Source organism: Pseudochaenichthys georgianus, chromosome 11 (assembly GCF_902827115.2).
Source record: "Pseudochaenichthys georgianus chromosome 11, fPseGeo1.2, whole genome shotgun sequence".
NCBI classification, from domain to species: domain Eukaryota; kingdom Metazoa; phylum Chordata; class Actinopteri; order Perciformes; family Channichthyidae; genus Pseudochaenichthys; species Pseudochaenichthys georgianus.
Window position 1 is genome coordinate 7418089 of NC_047513.1, and position 15000 is coordinate 7433088.

Genomic DNA, 15000 nt, shown 5'->3' on the forward strand with positions numbered 1-15000 from the left:
ATTTATTGTTATTTGCAGAATCTCTGGACATTTAGTACGCTAAGGAGTAAGGGTTGATTTGGGGATTATAGTCAGGATATAATTAGATGCCATGTGTAGTCTGATGTATGCTACTTCATGGTTACATTTACAGTGCAGAAAAATGACAGGGGCTTATTTTTTACCAATGTCCCCCATCCATGTGGATTTGTTGTATTGTATCTATTATATAGAGTTCATTTTATATGAATATTTTTGTACTTGTTATAAATATGTGTACGCCCAATTGCCAGATGCATCACATAACAGCTCTAAATGTTGTTTATCTAACTAAACTTAGAAAAAGGTATAAAGGCATAATATGTTATCTCTTGCTTTTCGTAAGGCACTAAGATCTTCTCATAAAGTGCATATACTTTTGCCAGAGTACTATAGTTTACAAAGTGCTTGTGTGTGCTTTACAAAAGTGGTCAAGATCTCAAAAAGTCTAGGAGACATGTGAAAGGTAAACACAAAAACAGAGAGGGTAAATGTTGTCATTTCTCTGCAGGTCAGTGTTAAAAGTATTGAACTCAGTAAGGTGATTCGTCTTCTTGAGGATCCCTTGACAGTAAGTTCAACTTGAATTTCATCAGATTATTATCTGTTTTAAATGATGTCCTATCTCATCATGTTTGTTTTACAAAAGGTCAACCTGAAGGAGAGGCACCTCTTTGTACTGAAGAAACTACTGAAGAGATGCCAAATTGGCTTTGTATCCTTTGTTCTGGAGTCAGTGTGCTCACCTACACTTCACCCTTCTCTCAGGTGTCACACACTGCAGCAGAAAGTCAAATGCTCCTCATTACTGTCCCCCGGTGCAGAGATGGAAATAGATGTGTTCTCATGCAACCTGAACACAGAGCCACACGCCATTCCCAAGACTCTAATTTACCGCCCTCACGCTGTATCTGTCAGCATTTTCCCTGTTCTGAAATAACCTCAGTTTTCATGGACACTCTTTGCCCCATCACTTCCCCTCCCTCAATCTCATACAACCTTCACATGTTAAACTTCTTAAATGATTTAAGCTTCTGAAGGAGCTGACAGGCATCGCCAAAATACTCAACATCTGTGCTGAGAAAGTGACAGACCACCCTGAATATCAGCCCATTTTCTGTGAGGCACTTCACATTTGTAGGTAGGAAACAGAAATCATTCAAACCTACACTAAGAAGACAGATTTGTGTCGTTGTTGTGACATTTTCAAGATGTTGCTCTGCTTCCTCTCAGGCTTCCCTTCCTCAAGGAGAAATCCTCTGACGAACTGAGCTACGCGCAGGACGTCATAGAGTTCCTCTCTCACATGGGTACGCAGATCACTCACTGTATTCAAGTTGGTTCATAGTTTCAAAATGCTTCTTTCAGTATGTGAGGGAAATTCATTTCAAACATGAAGGATAAGGCTATTATATGTGCAGTGGTGCAGTACATGTATTCAAGTACTGTACAATGGTACTCGTAAATTACTTGTGTATTTCCAGTTTATGCTTCTTTTGACTTCTACTCCACTATATTCTGGAGGCAAATATTGGACTTTACTAGTTACTGTTTGCTTTTCAGGTTAATACAAGTAATACAAATATAAATCAACTAATATATTATAATGTATTATGAATTATGATACCCATCAGTACAAAAAGTAGTTAGTAAGCTCAATCCTTACTAGTTGCACAAATAAAATGATATAGACAATAATGAATCACTAATTGATATAAAATATTATTTTGGAGAAAAAAAGAGTACTTTTAGTTTTGGTACTTAGTACATTTGGATTGTAATACTTTTGTACTTTTACACAGGTAAGATTTAGAATGCAGGACTTGTAACAGTATTTCTACACCGTGGTATTTCTACTTTTACTTAAAGGTGGGGTATGTCATTTATTTCAGAAACACTCTTTGTTATATTCCATGGAATGCTCTTAACATCCCGATAGCAATGAATATATTAAATGCTTTGACAATAAATACATACAAAAATCTGTGGAAGCCGTAGCACTAGTCTGAAGGAAGGGGCAGATTTTTTCCGGCTGTGTATTTTCAAATTCTCGCGCACTCGAGCTGGTTTCTCCAAAATTACATACCTCACCTTTAAGTAAAATATCTAAGTATTTCTTCCACCACTATATATTTGTTGATCGACAAAACATGTCTGTAGCAGTCAACACATTGATTCTGAAGCAAATTCTTGAAAAAATAGATAGGCCTACAAGTACATCTTTTGAATAAAAACGCTCCGTTATTTTCTCACAGAAGCGGACACTATAGCTTAAGCATTAAATAACTTAAACAGTAGTAAACACTGCATTTATACAGGCCTGTTTTCTGTGGCAGACACATACACATTAGGTGCAGCAGGACAACAGATCTGTTGACAAAACATGATAGATCAACCGTCACAGTAAACATCATGTTACTCATCTTTATGGGACTTTATATGCAGTGGCCGAACCTTTTCTTAATGCTAGACATAACAAAGTCCATATTTTCCTTCCTACATTTGTATCTTTTGCCTTGGTCTCTTTATTTCTCTTGTATTAGCTAAAGTGCTAGTTATTCCTTTAAAGACCAGTCCAGGGCTGAGGATGACTGACGGTTGTGTTTCTGTCGGCAGGCTGTCTGATGAGGGTGTCCGATGCTGAAGTGAGGCAGCACATAGTAGAGTCAGTGAAATCATTCTACAGCTCTGTGGCTCCTAAACTGCTGCCTGACGGTACGGAGGGTCTCACCAAGACAAAGACTCGGACTTTTCACTCTGACAACCGATTTTCTAGACTTGCACTGAGTGAGGTTTTCTCATGGCTTCTGTGGTGGCATGCTTGTGCCTTCTTCTTACTTTGTTCTTATGTCTTCATATCTTATTTGACCCTTAGAATCCTACTGATTTCTCACACCTGTATTGGCTTGCAGAATAAAGGCTTCAAAATCATTATTTAACCTGAATTATCCCTTTAGAGATCAATTAAAGCAAATTGTATCCTTATCTAACCCAAGCAATGATCTTTTCGAATAAAAATCTCTAATTACAACGTATTGCATTTAACTGACAAAGTTTTGGATACATGAAAAACGAAAATTGACATATATATATTTTGTATTTATTATTATAAATCCACCGTCAGTATAAGGCTTACATTTCATGTTCTTTTGAATCTATTTGTCTTAATGTTTCCAACTGTTTTATACTTAATTCGCTATAATTTCTTTGTAGTATCTTATTTTCTTTGTAATACTTCTTTTCTTACTGTTTTGGAAAAGACTTTTTGTCACTGGTGTTGTTCTGGTTCCTCATATTTCCTTTTAAGTGATACTTCTTTTTGTTTCTCCTATTTTCAGTTAGTTTGTCTATCATCTTTGCCTTCTTTTGTTGTTCCTCTCACCTTACATGCAGACATGTATTCTATTGTTATAATGTTTCTTTAAATGTTTCTCCAGGGCTCCAGCCCACCTCTCCAGGCTACAGGCTGCAGCTGCTGGAGCGCAGTGACCTGGCTCAGACGTTGCTCCTCTCCATGGCCGCTCTGGAGAACCAGCCGGGCATCAAGCTGCAGCTCCTGCAGACACTTCAGATCCTCTCCAGCTCCTCGGGTCAGTCACTGATTTTGTTTATGCTTACACTAAACCAGTTGAAGATGGGATCTGTCAGACATGTCAATCCAAACTACTTCATTAGATAAAGCAGCCTGCTCTAAGTGCATAAATCAACTTCAGATGACCAAATCAAGCACACAAACAATCAAAACAGTGATTGTTGTCCTTGTGTCAATGTCAACAGGTCAATGGGTTGTTTATTCCTCAATCCCATTAATCCCACTTCATTTGTATAATACACTGTAGTTTGCCATATACTCATCGTCCTTGATTTGTGTTTTAGCTTTTAAGGTTATGTGTATAGTTACATTTGGTGAAAGCATCCTTTTTTAATTCTAAATTGTTTATTAAAAATACTGAAGTATACTTAATTATTTTAGCTTGTTTATGTTCGCACAACAGATAAACAAATTCCCTGTATGTGTAAACGTACCTGGCAATAAACTGGATTCTGATTTCGCAACAACAGATATGAACTGTGCGTCGATTCTGCAGGCAGGAGGAGCGGAGACCATCTGTCTTCACATGAACCAGCCCGACCCAAACGGTCAGGTCCTGTTCCACTCCTCTGAAATCCTCTGGAACCTTCTGGAGAGAGGCAGCACGGAGGTCACTGCTCAGCTCAGCAGCATGGAGTGTGTCATGTACGTGTTTTCACATGGGACTGATGAGGACAGGGCATGCTGCTTGTAGACTTGATTTCATTCAATGACCTTTCATTTAGCAAGACAAGTCCTGAAATCAATAGTATCCTAAAATTTGAATCTCTTAGGAATCTCAATATTCCAACAATGGAGAAAAGTTAGGATGTATTAAACTAAACGAGGGCCTATAAGAAATCTGAACAACGATATAAAAATGCCTGTTAACATCTCAGTTAAAGCGAAGTCTCCTTTATCCAGTCATAGGCTCACGACTTCCCAAACACATGCATTTTCACAAAAAAACTGTTGTGTTCATCAGATCTCTGAAAGAAGCGTTTCTTCACCAGCTGTTCAACGGTTTCCGACACTCTGACCTCCAACTCAGAAACGATCTGCTTGTGATCACAACTCTCATCGCTGGAAACCCAAACTCCCTGCTGATTGTAAGGATAGATAGTTGTCTAAAGGAACTGCAGCTGATATTTGGAACTAATTCCCGCCCTGTACTTTATGTGTAGAAACTATACATGTGTGTATACATGTATGCTTCGTGTTGACAGTGTGTTTCTTGCTTTTAGGAAAGCTTATTTGCCAAACAGCTCGTGGTTTATGCTACATTTCCAGAGTGTGAGTCCCCTCTTGACTTCACATTTCTGTTTCTTTTTTTACATTTGAAATATGTATACAGTACTGCGTAGCTAATTTACCTTATATTTGAAACACACAGGTAAAACAACATGATATATGTAATTGTTAAAAAATATGTTTATAGTGAAAAACAGTTAAATCTTAATATTACATCAAAAATATGAAATCTAAGTGTTTAAACGAAATGTAAGTCGTCAATCTAATTGTTCAATCTAAATATTTCATCTGAATTTAAATGTGGTTTATGTCTCTTGTTTAATCTCAAGTCTAAAACTAAAGAAGATTAGATTTGACTAATTTAAGATTAACATTTAGATTGAACATACTTTTAATCGTTTTGAGATGTTATTAACATCAATATGTTGGTTCACATTTTTTGTTAAATGTCACACAATGAGCCTAATATTCAGAATATATCAGCCGGAACACTTTAAACATATTTTGTATTTGCCCCACATACAGGAGAACCTTCTTTGATAATAAAATGTCCTTCTTTATCTTCTAGTGAAAAGTCACAACCCTTTGGTCAGCAACCTGAAGCTCAGCTACAATAACGAAGACTTGAAAATGAAGAAGATGCTTTTGAATCTGTTAGTCTTAATGTCAAAGGACTTAGCTGCTCTCCAGGTCAGTCACACGCTCAGTATTGTTTCAGTAATGTACTGATGAATGCAACGTTTTGAACGCTCTCCATGTTTCCTTCTCCCAGCTTTATAAAGAGGAAAGAGTCCTGCTTGCTGTGCTGATGCTTGTGAGGCCGCCTGCTGCTTCCCCTGAGCGCCGCTCAGCGTCCCGGCAGTGGTCCTCCGCCCAGCAGGAGGAGGTGCAGCTGCAGGCGCTCGCCACCCTCTGCTCCCTCGCTCCGATCATGTTGGAGGACTACATGTCGTGCCAGGGAAACGCTGTCCTGCTGCTGCTGCTGGACTGGTGCGTCGCTCAAGGTGAGGAGGACGATGTGAAGAGACGAAGAGACGCACTTATTTAAAATAATAGTAACTTTTTCTTTGTACAGCATCTTTCATACACAAGATGCAGCTCGAAGTTCTTTAACAATATAGCACATAACACAAGAAAACAAGAAACATTCAAAAAAGACAAACTGCAAAAATAAAATAAAGGCATCAAATTAAATCATTAAGATGATATAAAAAGTGTATTAATCAATAAAAAACATTGATAAATAAATATATATGTATATACAGAAAGAAATGATACAATATAAATGTAGATGCTTATAAATATTATTATTTAATATTTTGTCAATCATTTTTTCTCATGTATTTATATATTTATTTCTCTTAATATTGTTTGTTCCTCTTTATATACCCTCACAATCACAATAACATGTTGTTGTTCAGCTAAGCAACAACGTGGTTAGAATAAATTGTTTAAAAGGATTTTTTGAAATACGTTATTATAAATGATTTTGTTTACTTTCCATTGCTTTAGTTGCAACAGTATACTTACTACATATTTCCTCCAGATGCTTTCTTCGGTCAGGGTCCCAGCTCCCCTGTAGCAGAAGGAAGAGGCAGGAGGAAGGCTCAGATGCGGCACTGTATCAGAGTGCTGCGATCTGTGACATCATCAGGAGAAGAGTCCGTGAACCAGGACCTTTGTGATCAGGGAACCATCAACCAGCTCCTGGGTAAATGGACATACAAAGAGAAGCAAAACGTATTTTCATAAAAACAGTTTCTACAGACGTACCTGTTGCATTTCCCCAGGGATCTTAATGCAGATGGAGGCGAGTCCTGATGAGGATGATTTGGTTTCCCTGGAGATAAAGTCAGATATTCAACTGATACTTTCAGCACTGTGTGAGAGAGACATGCACAGAAAGGTAAAGCCGAGTTCATCTCCCTGATCAAAACACTTTGTACCTCACCTGTTCAAAAAAGTCGATGTCAGAAAAGCGAAATCTATAAAATAATATCAATGCCTGGGAAAAGTGGTACGGTCAGTGCTATTTGTCACAGTGTCGATAGTACCACATGAAGCATGTCCTTATATAAGAAATTAATAAATTACATATTTTGCATTTAATGCTTCGAGTGAAAATGTTTGTATTTAAGTTATTCCACTCATCTGCAACTTAACACTAATATGATTTTAATTGGTGTTACTTTACTTTGTTTTTAAGCGATGCAGCAGCTGAAAAATATTTGTTTATTTTGAATTGTTTTTAATAAATGTAGTTCTTATGTTGAATTTTAATTATTTTCCATTGTTTTTATGGCCTCCATCATTTTTGCTTTTATTTTTGTATTATTTGTGTTTATTCGTCAGATGTAACCTCTTGCTCTGATCGGAACGTTACAGTTTCATGTGTCCAGTATCTCCACCCTGACAGCCCTGTGCTGTACCACAGGAGCTGTTTGGCTCAGAGGGAGTGGAGATGGCGGTGCACTTCCTGAAGAAAGGCTCCGACAAGTTCTACAGCGGCCTGGGACACAACAAGCTCATCCTCTCCACAGTGGACTGTGTGTGGTCAGTTCATCCAAATATATACAATATGAAACTGCTAACTGCCTTATTTGTTATGTTTTCTATAATAATGATGTGTCTTCCTCTCCGTGTAAATATAAAGAGAGAAACCTGAGAAAGTTTCCATGTGTCTCATCAGGTCTTGTATTGTGGGTTGCTACACTACAGAAGATTACTTTTTGGCTAAAGAGGGGGCGTCTCTCCTGATGGACTTACTCAGCGTAAGTAGCTCATAATCTTGATTTCTAATGGCGGAAGCTTAACTGAAGTGATTGATGTCATATCTGGGTTTCTCTGTCCAACAGTCGAGCCCCAGGTGTTTGCACTGTAACGTCCTGGCCTCCCTGCTGGAGTTGTGTGACAACCCGAACGCTCTGTCTCACATCCTCAGCTGGAGGGACAGCAGGGGTCAGACGGCTCCCAGGTTCCTGCTGCAGCTGTGGATGGACGAGGAGGAAGAGCTGAAGGTCAGCCGAGACCAAGATGGGGGCATCGCAGGTCAGTCTGCTACCAGGGTTTGAACAACACGCTGTCAATGAAATGACAACAGAGAAGGTGTTGACATACCTACATGTCACTACACTGACCTGTTGATTAGAACTTATCAACAGATTATATCCGTGACGAACATGAGAGCAACAGATGAGACTAGATGTATACCACAACATGTTTCATAAGACAGAATGCATACATATTCCTAGACTATATATATAATATGAACTATAACAGACTAACATGAAGAAAAGTGGTTCAGTGCGGACTGGAACTGGAGAGTAGCCAGTTCACCTCCTGGGCCCTGCCGAGGTGCCCTTGAGCAAGGCACCGAACCCCCACCTGCTCCCTGGCGGCGGCTAGACTGGCTGCCTCTCCGCTCTGGATCCTCTCAAATGCATGTGGGAATATCTAACTGTGTGTATTCATACAACAACAATGCATGTGTGCACGACCATAAGTGTGTGTATTTGTGCTTAATAATGCATGTGCCTGCATATAAAACTGAATTTCAATAAAAGTCCATCTTCTTCTTTTTCTTCTTAATATCCTTGCAACATATGATATTAATAATAACAATTACTCTCAGAAAGCTATATATATACAACATACATATCATGTGTTAAAGGTGGGGTAGGAAAGTTTCAGAAACCGGCTCGAGATACACTTTTTGTTATATTCCATGGAATGCTCTTAACATCCCGTTAGCAAAAATCCATTAAAAAAATGCATCTGTAGAAGCCGTAATACTGTAAAAAGTACAACCAATCCGTTTAGCCGGCCCGGCTAAACGGATTGGATGGCCTACCTGCCTGTCAGCCTGCCATCGGGGCACAAACTTATCTCGTGCCCTCATTGGTCATGTGCGCGTTCGTGTGTGTTGGAGGAGGAGCTCTGTAAGGAAGTGGCAGATTTTCTCCGGTTGTGTATTTTCAAATTCTAGCGATCTCGAGCCGGTTTCTCAAACTTACCTACCCCACCTTTAAAGGCCAAAACAATTTCTAAACAGTTTCTTCTTCTTCTTCGACTTTAAGATCCCCAGAGGCCCATCCTCGGTGTTTACCAGCAGGAGGTCCCCCAGCTGTCGTTTCCTGCTAACGTGCCGAGTGCAGCAGTGCTGGAGCTCTCAGAGAACCTGCGCTCAAAGGTCTACTCCATCTTCTGCAAACTAGGTGAGGCTATTATTAAAGAGTTGGACTACATGAGAAGAACAGCAGTCTATGCATTAAGTATGACAGCCAAGGCCATGTCAAATGAGCACCACGGTTCATTTGCAAAAGCATGCGGTAAATAATAATGATCTGTTACTTTTGCAGGTTTCCATGACCTTCCTGGATTGTCACGAAAACATTATGTGGCCTTGAGTGTCGTCAGGAGATATCTGGACTTCAAGGTAGAAGCGCCAGTGATGGATTTGAAATAAGCTGTATTTGTACTACGAAAAACGGAATGATGTCACACACAGAATATTAAATTATACATTTGCGAGATAAGATGTTGTAATTAAACGAAACTCTTAAATGATCAACATACCCCCTTCAAACATGTTAAAGTGTGATTTAAATACACCCAGAGAAAAGTTGAGTTTGAGTGACAGAAACAGTGTGATCGATGATGTGTTTCTGGTGCTGCAGGTGGGTGAGGTGTGGGAGGAGGTCAGCAGGGAGCTGGGTCTGGACGGTGTGAGGCCGACCACTCCGGATGAGGAGGCTCTGAGCGCTGTCTGTAAGATCTCAGAGGACACGGCCAGGAAGGTGGCAGCAGAACAGAGGAGCATCCTGGAGGTGCAGGAGAAGGAGGACATCAGCGAGGAGCAGCTCATGTACACAGAGGTGCTGTCAGTTTACTTCGGTCAGAAAACTGAAACTAAATCTTTAAAAGTCAACTGAATTAGGATATTTTCTTTTTTTTATCTTCTTATTTATTTTTTATTTTTACAAGATTTAGAGTTTTTATGAGTGCCACATTGTCTCTGATTCATTTCCAGCACATTTAAATGAATAGATACTTGAATTCATCAGTAATGAATCATTTGTCTCTGATCCATGTAAATACAGCAGGTTTTCCTTTTCTTGCTGCACTTTCAATGACACTTTGCTTGCTGTCTGTGTTGCAGATTAAGTCTCACTGGAAGCAGAAGGAGCTCACAGCCAAGTCATGGGACAGTTACGTTTCCAGGACTTCCAACTATGAGATCCTAAAGGTGTTCTATTTACCATCCACAGATAAAGCCTCAAGTCATCATAGATGTTAAATAATAGAATTGAGGACTTTTTGTGTTCTGCCTTTTTCTGAACAGGAAGTGAAAGCACAGAGGGAGGAATACATTGAATCATCCCGACCCAAACCAGAGCATGAGGAAGCTGCTGTTCACCCTGCAGAGGTCTGCCACACTGACACACAGCGAGTACTGTACTGCTCACTGTCGTAGTACGGCTTCAGGAGATCAAACCTGCAGTGATTTCAGCAAAGTAGTCGAATCAGTTTCTAACAACAAGAACATGTACTCACTTTTAAAGAAATAGGAAAAACTGCAGCAATATATTCTTCCCCCTCAACTCGAATAGTGAGAAATTACATTACATTGCATTTAGCTGACGCTTTTATCCAAAGCGACTTACAATAAGTGCATTCGACCAGGAAGATACAACCTTGAAGAAAACAGAATCATAAAGTACATCAGGTTTCATAGAGCCAAACATTTCAAGTGCTGCTCAACTGGCTGTAAATAAGCCAGCCCTTTATTAGTATATAAGTGCTCTGTTAGCAGTTCTTTGTTAGTAATTCTATCGCTCGAAATGATGTACAGTCCAAGCCTCCTTTGTATGCTAACTGATAAAAGCAGAACAAACATAGAAGCATTAAGTAAAGAAGTAGCAATGTTGTTCCGCTCAGAAACAGCCGTTCAGAGGGACACCACAACATATTTAAAACATAGTATTGCTCTTACTCGTTGTTGGGTGTCCAGAAAAGAGTTCCTTCATGACAGTGCTTTCAACAAGCTCTGCAGATTACCTTGAGTAATGATTTCTGAAAAGATACATTAGTGTTGAGCTTTTTTTAATAATTTTTTGGCACGAGTGCCATCTAGTTACATTATGTTCGAGAGAAGGCAGTTCCAAAACATTGATTCATAGCACCACAGGCAATAGGACAGTTATTTATTTGAATTAGCTGTCTCCTAAACACTTAAGAAATGGTCTTTTATCTCTATCATTCCTTGTAAAATAATATTTGTGTTATGTGTAGGTCACAAAAGATAAAAAATCTGTTCTCAACACCACGTGATAAGGAAATCATTTATGAGAACATAATTATTGACAATATATAAATGTTGTGCACTAGGGCTAAACCACTACTAAATGATTATGCTATGTTTCTCTGCGTGTTTCAGCTCATCCTGGGGAAGGTGATGTCTGTAGAGAGGACGGGGTCCTCGGGGCCCGCAGGAGTGAAGCTGACGCTGGCCAGAACCTCCATCAAGGCTTCGGGTCAGGACCAGGCAGCCCCAACCACACAGGACCCGGAATACTTCAGCACTGTGAAGGACTGACGCTTCAACTTATAGACTTTAATGTTCACACAACACACAACACAACAAACGCTGCAGAACATTAACATGTTTGTCATGAATAGTTGTTTCTCTCAGCCGTTTATTCCCAGCGCCGGTACTGAACTGTTTCATGTGATGTTGGCAGCGAACGCAGACATGAGGTCACTGGCTGTGCACAATCAGCACCTTGTAGTAGAATCCACCTCCTATCCCTTTAATAGACACACACACACACACACACACACACACACACACACACACACACACACACAGTGCATTCAACTGATTGGCCTTTGTGTCTTACATCAGCATATATCTGATGCACAGTGTAATACAACATGTATGTATAGTAAATAAATAAACTTTGTTTTTTAGACCGCATAAAAAGAACTCCAAGTATTTTATTTGTGTACATTTTGTCCATTAATTTAAATGTTTCTATGCTATCATTCTCTCACGTCCTTTGTTTAAATGTGCAGCAACATGAACAATGAGGCCTTATGTAACAAAATAACAACCACTAAATTCATTTTAAAAAGTCTCATTATATCCAGTGAAGATTCATCCTGACAAATGTTACTTTGTGTTTGGCAGCTGCCACGCCCAGAAGGTCCATTCAGGACAGTTCTTTTAAAAAGTATTTTCTCCGTGGAGTGTTTAGGGTTAAGTCACTGCAGCGCGTTAACACACATGTTCCCTGAAGCGTGCAACATGCTGCACACACAGAGCCATCTTCTTTCTCTCTGCTCCCACCATTAGACTGGCTGGATGAGCAGATACTCTCTGACATGCAGCTTTGTGAGTGTGTGTTGCGCCCCGTCAGACTGGGTCTCTGTACAAAAGAGCCGGGACACACAGGAGCCCCTTCAGTACGACGGGCTGCCACTGTCTGTTCAGGCTGTGGAGGGGCTTCACGCTGTCAGTCCGTCAGTCTGTCTGTCTGCGGGCTGAGCAGCTGTCGATGACGGTGAGCGTGGACGGGTGATCAACTTCCTGAGGATCTGTAAACTTCAAACTGTGAGAAAACCTTTGTTTTAACTTTAGGACTATGGTTATTTGGAACAACTTTAAAGTATTTTAAACTCACATTGGTTGTATGTTGTTAGTCGCTTTGGATAAAAGCGTCTAAAAAGTAACAATGTTCATATTTGAAAGACATTTAAATCAACTAAATAATTTGTCATTTTAATATTTGACAGCACTGGAACACCTACATTTGGAGATATTGGAGTAGAGCTGTATGGTCTTTGATGTGTTAAATAATTGTATTACAAAAACGAGAAACATTGAAATCACTAAACAAAGTCTACTTGTGGGGATATTTGAGAACTAAACACAGTAGGTTCAAATATACATTTAGGTGTTCCATACATCTCATGATTCTGTCTGCACTAACAGGTGATAAGCATTATGGGATAACAGCGGTATCTAAAGGTGTTTTACCGCAGACGGGATGCTATGTTCAGGAATGGAGAGGCTGCTTATTTATTTAAGGAATTCCGATCAGAACAAATACAAAAAAAGGCCTATGATGAATTGCATGTAAAAAAGATCGAGGGTTTTGCATTCAGCATCACTCCATTCCAAAAGTATATTACAAAACCTTTTCTAACCAGCAACATGTCAAGAAAAGAAAGAAAGAAACTTTGTTTATATAGCATCTTCCCAACAGACATTAAAAAAACACATTTAAATCCTCCCAGAGAATGAGAATATACACACATAACTCTGTGGTCAGGTTTCCCCCAAGGTCTCGAGATGAATCTCATGGGTCCTGATATGATGCATGAAAAGAAAAATCTTATTTCTGCCAGAGAAAAGTACATTTTGACAACCGTATAAGGTGGTTACCCCGAATTCACTCTTTTGTTGATGCACTTACAGCTCGTAGAAATATGCAACTTGCAATGAGAGGATTCATGTAACAGTGGAGTCACACAATAAGAAGGTTTGGGAATTACTGATGGATAATTTGGATTGAAGTTGTAGTGTTCTACATTGTAAACCTGCCCCGGTGAAGAGTGACAGTGTCTCCTCTCCTGCAGGCGGTGTGCTGTCTGAGGAGCTCCAGCAGCAGAGATGATCCTCAGACTGGGGCGGCTCACTCCAGGATACTTCAGGCTCCTGGAGGTGGGTCTCAGCCACAAGCTTTATTCTGTCTCTATTTAATTGGACTGGACTCCATAGCTGTAAGAATATGTTTATTGTATTGTTTTAAACAGAGCAATGTGGTGCATCACAAATACATGAATCAGGTCAGTGATTAAACGTGTTTGAAAGATTGCCTTCTTACATTTTGTATAGAAATGCTTGATATCAGAGGAGGAGGAGTGAATGACTATTTTACAGAGAGCCGATGCAGCTTGACTCTGGAGGTTACTTTATATAACCTGTTTACACTCAGCCTCACAGCTCGTCTTGCACGCAAGAGGCTGCACCAAAGACATTTTCTTTGACTGAAACGAGCCTTTCAGGGTGCCAAGGTACTCTATAGTTTCTATTTTTGTATATTCTGTGCATAATGGCTTTAAAAGCTTCCTGAAGGTTTCAAACATTATGATGTTATATATTGTTGTACTGAACCAAGTGAAAACAGCAGCACTCTTAACACATTTATAAAATACAGAACTGAGGACAGTCTGAACCCAACGAGATTAGATTCAAGCTAAATTGTAGTTATTTAACTTACTATTCAGCTGAGTGTCTCATACGTTTAAAGATACAGTGCGAGAAAAAGCCAGTTTCAGGCCAGCAGGTGTTATTTAGAAGTAAAAATGTGCAGTCACATAACAAGATGTTCAAGTATGTAGATCAGTGTGTTCAGCTCCTTGTTTTTAGCTGTGTCTATTTCGGTGTATAGATTCAAATGACTGGTATGTGTTGTTCTTGGCAAACAAAGCTGATTCTCAGTCTACAGCCATTGAAGTGTCTCTGTCTGTGTTGCTGTGCCCACATGCTAGAAAGCCAGGACCATACGGAATAACTGAGAGTGCACCCTCAGTGAAAACTCACCTAAATGTATGTGTCACTTTTTGACACGGTGGAAGCCTCTGGACTGGACTTCTTTCTAGCTTATTAACAACTTTGGAACTGAATACAGCAGGCTCCAGCAATGTGGATGTAATTACTGTATTTCTTCCTGCTGGAGAGTGTTTTTTTAAACTTATAAAGTCTGCAGTATTACATTTAATTGTTTTAAGCTAGTTGAAAAGCTATTAACAAAGTGGTTTGGAACTTGAAGTTGGTTTAACGGTGAACTAGATGCTAAGTCCAACACACTCTCCCTAAGCGTCCAATAGCGACGTTTGGTCAGTGTCCGTGGCGTCCAATTGTGACGCTCCTAGGCTCCTTCAGCGTCATAAAGGGACGCAAATAGCTTTCAACTGATTGCAATGTATTCCCATCTGCGTCGGGATTTGACGCTCATGGAAGCACGGCATTCGTTTATGTCGGCTGCCCTTAAAGGTAATGTGAGCGTCCATTCCCAGGAGTAAAGGATGGCAGAAGACACTACACTACCCATAATCCCCAGCTATCGTTTGGACTACACCATGTGCTCTGTAGT

General features: G+C 39.7%; 2 protein-coding genes across 4 annotated transcripts in view; both read left to right on the forward strand.

The window, feature by feature from the left end:
- Positions 1-11808, forward strand: part of LOC117455279 (cilia- and flagella-associated protein 69-like) — a 15232-nt gene extending 3424 nt beyond the window's left edge. Inside the window, exons 6-23 of the mRNA XM_034094711.2 lie at positions 2635-2805; positions 3456-3608; positions 4081-4255; positions 4575-4698; positions 4834-4882; positions 5409-5530; positions 5613-5844; positions 6387-6551; positions 6631-6746; positions 7275-7393; positions 7530-7611; positions 7696-7888; positions 8917-9054; positions 9199-9275; positions 9517-9714; positions 9999-10085; positions 10182-10265; positions 11277-11808. Coding sequence (XP_033950602.1) covers positions 2635-2805; positions 3456-3608; positions 4081-4255; positions 4575-4698; positions 4834-4882; positions 5409-5530; positions 5613-5844; positions 6387-6551; positions 6631-6746; positions 7275-7393; positions 7530-7611; positions 7696-7888; positions 8917-9054; positions 9199-9275; positions 9517-9714; positions 9999-10085; positions 10182-10265; positions 11277-11435 — 2444 coding nt within the window. The 3' untranslated portion in view covers positions 11436-11808. The remainder of the gene's footprint in view (positions 1-2634; positions 2806-3455; positions 3609-4080; positions 4256-4574; positions 4699-4833; positions 4883-5408; positions 5531-5612; positions 5845-6386; positions 6552-6630; positions 6747-7274; positions 7394-7529; positions 7612-7695; positions 7889-8916; positions 9055-9198; positions 9276-9516; positions 9715-9998; positions 10086-10181; positions 10266-11276) is intronic.
- A 391-nt stretch (positions 11809-12199) lies between these two features.
- Positions 12200-15000, forward strand: part of LOC139434825 (putative transmembrane protein ZNF593OS) — a 6007-nt gene continuing 3206 nt past the window's right edge. Inside the window, exons 1-4 of one of the 3 annotated variants that reach the window (XR_011644126.1) lie at positions 12200-12452; positions 13481-13565; positions 13658-13690; positions 13840-13918. Coding sequence is in view for 1 of the 3 variants with exons in the window: in XM_071204798.1 (XP_071060899.1) it covers positions 13515-13565; positions 13658-13690 (84 nt within the window). In the remaining 2 variants the exon portion in view is untranslated. The remainder of the gene's footprint in view (positions 12453-13480; positions 13566-13657; positions 13691-13839; positions 13919-15000) is intronic. The other 2 variants (XM_071204798.1, XR_011644125.1) reach the window with 2 other exon arrangements.